At 41.0% G+C, this 12,572-nt stretch overlaps 2 protein-coding genes across 5 annotated transcripts in view; one reads left to right on the forward strand and one right to left on the reverse strand.

Annotated features, from left to right (window-relative positions):
- LOC116394006 (CAP-Gly domain-containing linker protein 4) overlaps nucleotides 1-6,597 on the reverse strand; it is a 38,576-nt gene extending 31,979 nt beyond the window's left edge. For 3 of the 4 annotated variants that reach the window (XM_031866767.1, XM_031866763.1, XM_031866768.1), the window contains exon 1: nucleotides 6,519-6,597. The gene's annotated coding sequence lies outside the window, so the exon portion shown is untranslated. The remainder of the gene's footprint in view (nucleotides 1-6,518) is intronic. The other variant, XM_031866765.1, reaches the window with a different exon arrangement.
- A 738-nt stretch (nucleotides 6,598-7,335) lies between these two features.
- On the forward strand, nucleotides 7,336-9,058 carry cimip5 (ciliary microtubule inner protein 5). The gene is made up of 3 exons (XM_031866817.1): nucleotides 7,336-7,650; nucleotides 7,817-7,856; nucleotides 8,211-9,058. The coding sequence occupies exons 1-3, from the start codon at nucleotides 7,433-7,435 to the stop codon at nucleotides 8,400-8,402; spliced, it is 450 nt and encodes a 149-aa protein (XP_031722677.1). The 5' UTR covers nucleotides 7,336-7,432; the 3' UTR covers nucleotides 8,403-9,058.
- The last annotated feature ends 3,514 nt before the right edge of the window (nucleotides 9,059-12,572 follow it).

Raw genomic sequence — 12,572 nt, forward strand, 5'->3', positions numbered from 1 at the left:
CGGTCAGGAAACTTGTCAGAATGCCCATATTTGATTGGCTGAGCTGCATCACGCGATGTGATTCACTACCCGACTAAGCCTCTGCTGTTAAGTTTCGTTTCACGATAGTCACGTGCTCGCCCACTGACCAATCACAGCACACTCTGCACCTCGCGGCACAGCTGTACATGGAAACTGAGCTGCACGTAATGGTGACGTAGCTATAGGCCGGCTAGCAGGCGCTGACACGTCAAAGAATACGCCCAACATGTCAAACTAAAGATCTGATTGGTTGAAGACTGACAATCAACAATATCGTCCCCATTCACTTAAAGTGCAAAGGGATGCACTTGTGAGTCTGCAGCCCTCGGGCCTCTGTTCTTACCTAGAGACACAGAGGTGAAATCTGATTGGATGAAAGCTCTACTTAAAACAAGCTGCACTGGAAGCAGAGCAACTGAGGAAGACAGTAGCTGTGCAATGAGAAAATAAGATAATGGGAAAAATATTTTTATAAATTTTACATGTAGTGTATTTATGAAACATTAAATTATAAAATAGACATAACTTTGTGATTCTGTTTAGGCCAGCAGAGAAGGCCTTGCTGGCCCTGACGACCCACCACTGAGTTATGCTGTATCTTCTCAATGTGAATGTCATAATGCCATATCAATTACTGGCAGATAATATAGTTCACAGTTAGCCAGGCTATGATAGTAGATGTCCATTTGTTCAAAAAAACATTAAATATCCAATTTATTTAAAAGGCATATTATGAAAGTATTCTTAGTTTTATTATTTCATACATTTTACAGTTGGCCAGGTGGACATGTCTCAGCAAGATGATGTTCAAGAAGGACCATCAACAAGCACAGATGTGCTTAGTTACACTGACATTCTGTGACTGTTCTTCCTTTTTGTGGGGTTCACCAGAGCTTTGTGTACATTATATATAATTATATTATATTATATAGCCCAAACCTGAATGCTCTGCTATACCAAATTGTGAGAAAACGGAAAATCCAAAAGTATTTCCTATATTTTAAGTACAAAATACATGTATTGTATTTTGTTACATTTTCTGGCACCAGTATTTTGTATTTTATTTTGATACATTTATTTGAGGGGTATTTTGTATTTTGTATCAAAATACATTTTGATGTATCTTTGACCATCTCTGCCCATTTTGTCTCAATGTGAATCATTTAAATGCCGCGTTCGCACAGCATTCATCACAACAAAGTTTGTTGTAGGATTGCAGCAGTACAAAACATTCCCTCAGAATCACTGCTTATTATCTGGACAGAACACCAAATTAAAAAGTAAAATCTATAGCCTCTTGATTACAATGGAGGTAGTGCTGTGGAGTACGACCTATATTGCACAGGTGAAACAAATTGTGTCGAAGGTGACTCAGTTCCATTAAGTGTCCGCCTGAACCATCACATTGGGCCAGCATGCACAGTACCAGGAGCTGGCTCTACTAAATGCAATGCAGTCAGCGTTAGTGTCATCACTCACACCTGTGCTTTTACCACTGCGGTCAAGTCAGCAGACACTCAGATCTCCGTGGTCAACTCAGCAGACACTTCAATTGTAGTGCACCTATACGATGAAACTTACGGTAAACGCAACCAAACGGCACAGATCGAGAGTGAGCGAAGAACTTTGCAAAGTTAGCGGAAAGATTAACGTGAGAACTTCCGGTTTTCTACAGACGAACATCCGGTTTTCAGAATAAGATGCCAACAAAGTATACATATTGCATAATGAAATTAGATTAAATGAATTATATTCACATTAAGTATAAAACATGCTACCTGCATCTCCTGAGTTAAAGGGAAAATACACCTAAATTGTGCATAAAGTGTCTTTATTCTTTGATTTGAGGGTTGCTGGAAGTTAATAATACCTGACTGACGGTCAATTAAGATATTTTACAAAGCAAAAACTCTAAACTGAATTTGTATCTTCAAATGGCACATTTTTTAAATGTTTACGGTGCTATAAAAATGTTTTTCTCAATAATTCCACACAACGACTAATGCATATATGTTCAGGACAAAAATGGGTAATATCACAATATTTAAGGTGCTACAAAAATATTTTTCTCAATAAGTCCAGACAATGATTGACATGTATGTGTTGAGGACATCGTTGACTCCACCCGTACTGAATATTAGACTTTTTTACTGTACCAATTAAGAGATATTTCAAATTAAAACTCATACATTTGTACCCAGAAACAGGTACATTTCTGAATATTTGAGGTGCTATAAAAACTATTTTCTCAATAATTCCAAACAATGACTGATGCATATAAGTTGAGGAAATCTCTGACTACACATATACAGAAAATTAAACACTTTTACTGAGGTAATTAAGAGATTTTTTAAAGTAAATGTCCTACATTTGTTCCAAGAAATATCCAATAACTGAATATTTGAAGTGTTTCCTCAATAATTCCAAACAATGGTTAATGTATACAGGTGCATCTCAATGAATTAGAATATCATCGAAAAGTTAATTTATTTCAGTAATTCAATTCAAAAAGTAAAACTCATATACGATATAGATTCATTACACACAAGGTGATATATTTCGAATGTTTATTTCATTTAATGATGATTATGGCTTACACCTAATAAAAACCCCAAATTCTGTATCTCAGAAAATTTGAATATTACATAAGACCAATTTAAAAAAGTTTTTTTAATACAGAAATGTTGGCCTACTGAAATGTCTATGTACAGTTTAAAGTATGTACTCAATACTTGGTCGGGGCACCTTTTGCATGAATTACTGCATCAATGCGGCATGGCACGGAGGCGATGAGACTGTGGCCCTGCTGAGGTGTTATGGAAGCCCAGGTTGCTTTGATAGGGGCCTTCAGCTCATCTGCATTGTTGGGTCTGATGTCTCTCATCTTCCTCTTGACAATACCCCATAGATTCTCTCTGGGGTTTAGGTCATTCAAGAATTTGGTTGAGAATCACAAGGAGTGAACTGCGGCTGGAGTCAGTGCTTCAAGAGCCACCACACACAGAGGTATCCAGGACATGGGCTACAACTGTCGCATTCTTTGTGTCAAGCTACTCCTGAACCAGAGACGAAAGAAGTGTCTTACCTGGGCTAAGTTGCCTGAGCTAAGTTACCTGGACTAAGGAGAAAAAGGACTGGAGCTCAGTGGTCCAAAGTCCTCTTTTCAGATGAAAGTCAATTTTGCATTTAATTTGGAAATCAAGGTCCAGAGTCTGGAGGCAGAGTGGAGAGGCACACAATCCAAGTGTCTTGAGGTCCAGTGTGAAGTTTCCACAGTCAGTGATGATTTGGGGAGCCATGTCATCTGCTGGTGTTGGTCCACTGTGTTTTATCAAGTCCAAAGTCAGTGCAGCCTTCTACCAGGAAATTTTAGAGCACTTCATGCTTCCCTCTGCTGACAAGCTTTATGGAGATGCTGATTTCATTTTCCAGCAGGACTTGGCACCTGCCCACACTGCCAAATGTACCAATACCTGGTTTAATGACCACGGTATCGCTGTGCTTGATTGGCCAGCAAACTCGCCTGTCCTAAACCCCAGAGAGTCTATGGGGTATTGTCAAGAGGAAGATGAGAGACATCAGACCCAACAATGCAGACGAGCTGAAGGCTGCTATCAAAGCAACCTGGGCTTCCATAACACCTCAGCAGTGCCACAGTCTCATCGCCTCCGTGCCACGCCGCATTGATGCAGTAATTCATGCAAAAGGAGCCTCGACCAAGTATTGAGTGCATACTGTACATGGACAAACATTTCAGTAGGCCAACATTTCTGTATTAAAAATCCTTTTTTTTTTTTTTTTTTTTTTTTAAAATCGGTCTTATGTAATATCTAATTTTCTGAGATACGGAATTTGGGGTATTTATTAGCTGTAAGCCATAGCCTAACCATCAAAATTAAAAGAAATAAACACTCGAAATATATCACACTTTCGATGATATTCTAATTCATTGAGATGCACCTGTATACATCAATCATTGTTTGGAATTGTTGAGGGAATACTTTTTATAACACTTCAAATATTCAGAAATTACCTGTTCCTCGGTACAAATGTATGACATTTACTTTTAAATATCTCTTAATTGGTACAGTAAAATTGTTTAATTTTCAGTATGGGTGGAGTCAAAGATGTCTTGAACAGATATGCATCAGTCATTATCGGGAATTATTAAGAAAATCCTTTTTATAGCACCTTAAATATTAAGAAATGAACTTCTTGAACATTCAAAAGAAGGACTTATATTTTGGAAAATCTCTTAATTGGGAAAGTAAAAATATTTGATTCTCAGTATTAGTATAGTTAGAGATGTCATGAACACATATGCACTAGTCATTGTCTGGAATTATAAAGAAAACTTTTTATAGCATCTCAAATATTCACTTATTGGATATTTCTTGGAACAAATTAATTTGTCTATTAATTTAATGGACATTTACTTTAAAAAAATCTCTTCATTACCACAGTAAAGATTTTTCATTTTCTGTATATGTGTGGTCAGAGATTTCCTCAACTTATATGCATCAGTCATTGTGTGAAATTATTGAGAAAATTGTTTTTATAGCACCTCAAATATTCAGAAATGTACCTGTTTCTTGGTACAAATGTATGACTTTTAATTTGAAATATCTCTTAATTGGTACAGTAAAAATGTCTAATTTTAAGTATGGGTGGAGTCAACGATGTCCTCAACACATGTATATCAGTCATTGGCTGGACTTATTGAGAAAATACATTTTATTACACTTCAAATATCCATTTATTAGATATTTTCTCGATTCAAATGTATGAGTTTTAATTTGAAATATCTCCTAATTAGGACAGTAAAAATGTCTAATTTTCAGTATGGGTGGAGTCAACGACGTCCTCAACACATATATATCAGTCATTGTCTGGACTTATTGAGAAAATACTTTTTATTACACTTCAAATATCCATTTATTTGATATTTTCTCAATTCAAATGTATGAGTTTTACTTTGAAATATCTCTTAATTGGTACAGTCGAAATGTCTTATTTTCTCTATGGGTGGAGTCAACGATGCCTTGATTACATATACATCAGTCATTGTATGGAATTATTGCGAAAAATATTTTTGTAGCAGCTCAAATATTGTGATATTAGCCTTTTTTTGTCCTGAACATATATGCATTAGTCATTGTGGGGAATTATTGAGAAAAACATTTTCATAGCACCTTAAAAACTTCAGAAATTTGCCATTTGAAGATATAAATTCAGTTCAGAGTTTTTGCTTCGTAAAACATCTTAATTGACTGTCAGTCAGGTATTATTAATTTCCAGCAACCCTCAAATCAAAGAATAAATACACTTTACGCACAATTTAGGTGTATTTTCCCTTTAACTCACGAGATGATGGTATCATTTTTTTATACTTATTGGAATATAATTCATTTAATCTCATTTCATTATGCAATATGTATACTTTGTTGGCATCTTATTTTGAAAACCGGATGTTCGTCTGTAGAAAACCGGAAGTTTTCACGTTAATCTTTCCGCTAACTTTGCAAAATCCTTCGCTCGCTCCCGTCCTGTGCGGTTGCGTTTACCGTAAGTTTCAGCGTATAGGTGCACTACAATTGAAGTGTCTGCTGAGTTGACCACGGAGATCCGAGTGTCTGCTGACTTGACCGCAGTCTTTTACCTGTTATTACGAGCCAACGTCTGACTGAAAAGGGTTTAATAAATATCACAACCGCAGAGCCCCGACACACAAACGGTACACTACTAACACACGTGTTGTCACTGCCTAATTAGACCCTATTATTTATATGCACTTGGTGACATCCGGCAATTGAAAATACCTGTGTGCACCCCACTAGTTTACTGCTACACAACTCTTACAAGTTATTTACAGATAGCTACGCAAACATTGTCCAGCAGTAGTTTGATAGGTTATTTATATTGCTTATTACAACCTTTAATATGACCATTTCCTGTATTAACCTAGATTTTAGCTAGCGTTAACTTAGCTAACTAACGTTAATTGTTCCAGCCGAAGAGGTCATGAACCGACCACTCCCTCGTCTTATGGGTTGTTGACATTGACACTGTTGCAACTGAAGCTACATCAGCTTATTAAATGTCCTTATATAATTGATTTCCAGTCAACTTCGGCTCTTAACACGTTTATTATTCATACTAGCATAAGATAGCTGACAGTGACGTTTAACTGGCTAGCCGGCTAGCATATGTTAAAAGACGGCTTTTAACAGACTATATCGTATTTTTTAGTGCATGCGTGGTACATTTAGGCAGTTAGCAACCACAACTATAAAACCACAAATCCCATGCATTGAGGAAAAAGTTGCCAAGTGCCTCTCTAATGTCCACTCACGTTAGCTCCTCAGAGGTAACCTTAATGTTATCGAGCACAAACACTGGGCCAAGCATTCTACCCGCTTGAAATGCACTTTACGACTGCACATAGAAATAAACGTCACGTAGAGCTACCAGTACACAAAAAATAACGTTTGCATTACCTTCACCTGGCCGCTGGTTTCAATTCGCTCATGGGGAAATTGACTGGTTAGTGAGTAGCGGTTCTCACTTCCGTCAATTTAATGTGTTCTATGTAGCTAAAGAACACACATCCTGTTTCAGCATTTCGATTTCAGAATAAAGGCGTTTCACACTTTTCCGGTCTTCAAAATAAATGTGATAAAACTACAAGACACACCCATTATAAACTTCAGTAAATAAAAACAAGGGTGAGCGTTTGAACTGCATGGTAAACAGTTTCAGATTAAATGTATTTTTGTATTATTCCTTTCACACACATACACTGTTGCCCTGAATATGATCAAGCAAATGCAGTGCCATGTTTAAGTATATAGCAATGATTGTACATGGGGATACTTTTAGGTAAAAAAAAACATCACTTAACCTCTGCAGAAGTGCGCAAAAAAGCTGTTGACTTTTGTTGAGTGTTTCTGGTAAAAAAAAACAGGATCTTAAATATTATGTAGGCCTAACCTCCTGGACATTTACAACAGAAATAATTGTCAGCAAGCATAATATGCTACCAACAACTAAATAAATAATACCATAATTCATAATCAATACATGTGACATTAGCCTATACACCTCTGCTTAGATGTGTGGTGCAGCTACATAAGCTGAAGTGTAAACATCTTAACATTGTCAAAATGCGTGGTGCTTGGTAAGAGCGACATCCTCACTTGCTGGTTGGTGATGTACACGTATATTAATTGTGGCCATTTGCATTTTATTCTGAAAGTGTTGTTATTGGCCCTCAGCTGGTGAGGCCACTTTTTTTCCCCGCCGGAACACCGTTTCCATGGAAACGTAAAGAAAACGGGCACAGTACTGTGCAGTGATTTCCTCAACACACTCAGCTAACTTGCGCATTAAACCAGGATTGTATACCACCGGAATGGACTTAAACAATGTCAGGCGCGTGTCCTCCGCGGGCTACCGGCTACCGGAACGAGCCTACGGGACCAGGCCGATAACGACCCAGCAGCCGGCGGACAGGACGCGCCACGCCGGCGCGGCGTCCGCGGAGCCGAATCCAGACAGGCGCGATCCCGTTAAACAGGACCGAGTGTGGAGAGAGGCGGTGTGGGGCGAGAGGAGAGGAGTGCGGGAGTGGTGAGTGTGACGGCCAGATAATCACTGTCTTGGTAACTAATGATGATGGCGGATGACAAGACTTTATTACTATTATGTTGATTACAAACTAAAATGTTGGAGTCCATTGAAGTTGTGGCAGTATTGATCACTGAGGCTATACCGACCAATATATTGTGGCCCACAGGGAGAAGAAGTGGAACTTTCTCAGGAACTATGATCAGATGGTAAGGACCGAATGTGTGTGTTTGAATTTCACTAATATTGTTGATTCCTAAGAACTCATCTAAATCCTTCTTTTCGCTCTAAACCTGTTCAATCAACATGCTCTGATATCTTTCTTATTTAACCAACAGCCTTATAGCTCTTAAATGTGCATGAAACATGGGAAATATCGACCACTTGTTATTACACTACACAGCACACAGCACTGCACTTCCCGTTAATTCTTTATAATGGTCCACCAAATCTGTGTGCGTGTGTGTATGTGCTTGTGTGTGTGTGCGCGCGTGCGTGTTTGTGTGTCTGTATGCGTGCGTGTGCGTGTGCATGTGTGTGCGTGTGTGTGTGTGTGTGTGTAGGGCCAGTTGAAGCCGGAGGAGCCTTTGCCCAGCTACGTGTCGCTCTTCTCCAACCGCGTCCCCAACACCAGCAACCAGCTGGTCGGCAGCAGGCTGTCCTCTCCGCTGGGGAGCGAGCTGGTGAGGCTGGACAGGCTGTCGCTCTGGAGCCACCACAAGCGCATGCAGGACCCAGAGATGCTGCCCGGCTAGACCTGTTCACCCGAAGAGCTGTCACTTGGAGCTTAGATGGGGTTGGCATGGGGGGGGACACTCGCCATAGCTCATGCTTGCTGATGCTGTCAGAATATATTCTATTTTTGGTGTTAAATTGGTTTTATGTTTTTCATTCAATTTTTAAAAAGCTGTTACATATTGTTACATGTTTACCAGGAGCTCTAAGCTACAGTTCCACAGAATTATATTCATAAATTGTGTGATTTTCACTATGATGTAGCTTACCTGCATGTTAACGTGAGTGGCAGCATATCTCAGGTTGTTGTAGGCTACATCTGCTTTAAAACAATGCCATTATGTATGATGCTATGTTCTAAACTGCCCCTTTTGTCTAAATTTGAAGAAAAAAGTGTTGGTCCCCAAACAAATTGGAAACGCGTATATGATCTGGATCGAAGTCAATGTCTCATTCAAATAAAGCTTTCGCATTTTATAGTCTGGGTGTACTTGACTGAGTTTAAATTCTAGATGACACCCTGTGTGCCCTGTGTGAGCACAGCAGATTATACCACAGCGTGCATGTAGCATTTGAGTAGTAATAGTACTTCGATGCTTTCCATCATGTGACCTCACAATGTCGCCTAGTTTCCAACATGTCGAAAGGCAGACTCGTTTGAACGAGAAGACCGGAAGAGAGAGAGAAACATCTCATGTTCTGAAAAAGAGGACTTCAAATACCTTGGTCTAACGCAGAGGTAGCCAACACGGTGCCCGCGGGCACCTGGTCGCCCGCAGGGACCATGTGAGTCGCCCGCAAGGCATGTTCTAAAAATAGCACTAGGTCCCCATGGAGCTCCGTCTAAAAATTGTAGTTTCTGTTCTTTTTGAGTCTCAAACGCTTGCATTCATGTAGATTTTAAAAGGAAGAGGCCGCCGCACCGCACTAGGTTTTCAGGTTCCGAATGGCGGGAGCTTCCCGTTGGCACCGGACGCGCCGCCCCCGCCGCGACCGCACACCGTCGTCAGGTCCGTCAGTCCTCGGAACAGGCCGCGAGGCAACAACTCGTGGGTGGCGGGGGTAGAGGCGAGGCAACGCAGTACGATTGAAAAGGCCCAGACTAGAGGTTTGAACGCAGGCGACCAAAGACGCTCGCGTGCCTCGGAGGGTTGGATCCCCCCCTCGGCTATAGACACGACTTTTTACTAGTTTCTTCGTGGAGAAAAAGGTACCCAAAAAAAAGCTGGTGACTAAAGACTACAGGCCTGCATGCAGGCTTCATTGCGCAATGCAAAGTTGACCCAGACTTCCCAAAATGTGGTGATTAGTACTAATGTAATAGGATTCATTTAAAAATGTGAAAGAGTTGATTTTTTTTATTCTACATAACAGATAATTTGTATAAACATGGGACAGAGTTCATCCATCCATCCATTTTCCACCGCTTATCCGGGGTCGGGTCGCGGTGGCAGCAGGCCAAGCAGGCCGACCCAGACCTCCCTCTCACCGGCAACATGTTCCAGCTCATTCTGGGGGATCCCGAGGCGTTCCCAGGCCAGCTGGGAGATGTAATCTCTCCAGCGTGTTCTGGGTCTTCCCCGGGGTCTCTTCCCAGTTGGACGTGCCTGGATAACCTCCAGTGGGAGGCGTCCAGGAGGCATTCTAATTAGATGCCCGAACCACCTCAGCTGACTCCTTTCGAAGCAAAGGAGTAGCGGCTCGACTCCAAGCTCCCTCCTGATGACCGAGCTCCTTACCCTATCTCTAAGGCTGAGCCCGGCCACCCTACGGAGGAAACTCATTTCGGCCGCTTGTAGCCGCGACCTTGTCCTTTCGGTCACGACCCAGAGTTCGTGACCATAGATGAGGGTAGGAACGTAGACCGAGTGGTAAATTGAGAGCTTTTGAGAGCTCCCTCTTCACCAAGACGGTCCGGTGCAGCGCCTGCTTTACTGCTGCAGCCGCACCAACCCGTCTGTCGATCTCCCGCTCCATCTTACCCTCACTCGTGAACAAGACCCCGAGATACTTGAACTCCTTCGCTTGAGGTAGGCACTCAGTCCCCACCTGGAGGGAGCAATCCACCGGTTTCCGGCAGAGAACCATGGCCTCAGATTTAGAGGTGCTAACTCTCATCCCCGCCGCTTCACACTCGGCTGCAAACCGCCCCAGTGAATGCTGGAGGTCACGATCCGAGGAGGCTAACAGGACCACATCATCTGCAAACAGCAGAGACAGAGTTCATGATTTGTTCAAAAATGTTACGAAGGTAGTGGTTAGTACAAACGAGTCATGATTTGAAGATATGACAGTTAATGATTTCCTAATTTTTTTTAGAAATTATCATTTTTACAAAAATATAACAGGTGAGATTTTGAACAAAATACACAATCATTGTTAATAATTATTGTGAGGAATAATTAACATTGACATGTGATCAGACTCTTCACATATATTATTATTGTTAAAAGGTGATCTGTGCAACTTTGTTGTTCATGAAGTTTGTATCAAACAAGTAGCCCTTCGTACTGCTCAGTACCCTTGAAGTAGCTCTCAGTTTCAAAAAGGTTGGTGACCCCTGGTCTAACGTGTGTGCTCGGCTGAGCCAATCAGCGTTCAGTGGATGTATGCGGAAGTGAGGTGAAGAACAGCACCGGCTGACACGAAACATTCACAGAATAATAAAGGGAATCAAACAACTGCCCCTTCAAAATAAGTAGTCTGGCTAAGGCTAGCTTGCTTCAAGAACAATTTGGAAGAAGTGTCGCTTTTGAGACTTACCGTACATTCAAATCTCCATCTTTTGCTTTTACATTTTTACTGCATGAAATATTTTGGCAGGATTAAAAAAAAAGAAAAAGCTCTGCTCTCTTTTACTTGGAAAGTACGAAAGGGAAGAGTCCTCTAAATGAATCCACCTTGACGGTGGTGACAGCGCAGCAGCAGCAGCAGCATCTGGCCGTTTCTTTTAGCTAAATCCTCTGAGATCTGACAATCTAAAGCTCATATCTAGTTATTTCCGTGTTTGGAAAATGTCGTCCGATACGTTGTTGCACGCTGCCAATTTCAGCACGCTGGCCGTGTGCATGGTGCTGAAGTTCCCCCAGATTTTTGCACTGATGCGGGCGAAATCATCAGCTGGAGTCAGCCTCAACAGTCTTCTCCTGGAGTTGGTCGGGTACGTGTGCGAGTTTTTCGCTCAACGCTGTTGCTACATTGATGTTAAAAGGGAAGTTCATTGCGACCTATTTAATAAGGTAATGCAGTGCATTGTTAGCCAGTATTCAATGCTGGTGTGGCTGTGATGCCTTCCTGTTCATCACGTGGTGCTGCTCTTGTGGGAAGAACCCCGCCACCAAACTCCATTTCAAATGTTTGTCATTATTATGTCCTCGATTGAAGGTAAACGCAAACACATCCTAGGACGTGATATAAAACCGCTACTGAATCCCTGATATATATTGATAAATTAGGCATATGTTATATTCGCCAAACAAATAAAACGTTATGAAAGCTATATTATTTCTGTAGCCTACCACCCTCACTGCCCCACTGTTTGCCTTTGGCGAAATAAATAAATGAAATGCACCGAGGATTCTTCTTGGTGCTAGTAAGAGTATATAAAGCCAGTTTCTGTTGTAGATGTGGTGTAATATAGGACATGCACATTAGAGATAATCTCCAGGAGTTTTGAGGTGCACAGTTGAAAAGCTGTTTTATAATAACACATAATCCCACTGTGGAGGCTTAACACTTAACTAGTGTGCTGTTTACAGAGCTGAGCATTTTAGTGGAATTATCGAGGACATGTGGCCTCGGTTGGGTCTGTTTGTCCCAACATGTGTGTGAAGCAGTGAGTTTTAATCTTCTTGTGTCTGCAACAGAAAGCACAGACGAAGAGCTGGGAACAAATCCGCCTTTCAGATTTACAGCCAGAATTCCCCATACTATTTCAACATGTTGGTAGGTTTTTACAAAGGTTCCACTTGGATCATGTCCGGTGTGGGTGTGTAATGTCCCCGGCTCTCAGGGGCCGGTGCCTGACAGTAGCTGCAGTGGTCTCCTCTGTCTGCTGTCCCTCTGCACGCTCCAGTGGAATAGCCAATGTTTGTACATGAGATATATATATATATAGATATATAGATAGATATAGATATATAGATAGATATAGATATATAGATAGATATATAGATAGATATAGATATATA

Source organism: Anarrhichthys ocellatus, unplaced genomic scaffold (assembly GCF_004355925.1).
Source record: "Anarrhichthys ocellatus isolate YVR2014 unplaced genomic scaffold, GSC_Weel_1.0 scaffold36, whole genome shotgun sequence".
Lineage (NCBI taxonomy): Eukaryota > Metazoa > Chordata > Actinopteri > Perciformes > Anarhichadidae > Anarrhichthys > Anarrhichthys ocellatus.

Excerpts from the sequence above, each read along its gene's own strand:
- cimip5 (XM_031866817.1), top strand. The coding sequence starts at position 7,433 with ATGGACTTAAACAATGTCAGGCGCGTGTCCTCCGCGGGCTACCGGCTA. Across the intron at positions 7,651-7,816 it reads AGGAGAGGAGTGCGGGAGTG|GGAGAAGAAGTGGAACTTTC; the intron begins GTGAGTGTGACG and ends TGTGGCCCACAG. Across the intron at positions 7,857-8,210 it reads TCAGGAACTATGATCAGATG|GGCCAGTTGAAGCCGGAGGA; the intron begins GTAAGGACCGAA and ends GTGTGTGTGTAG.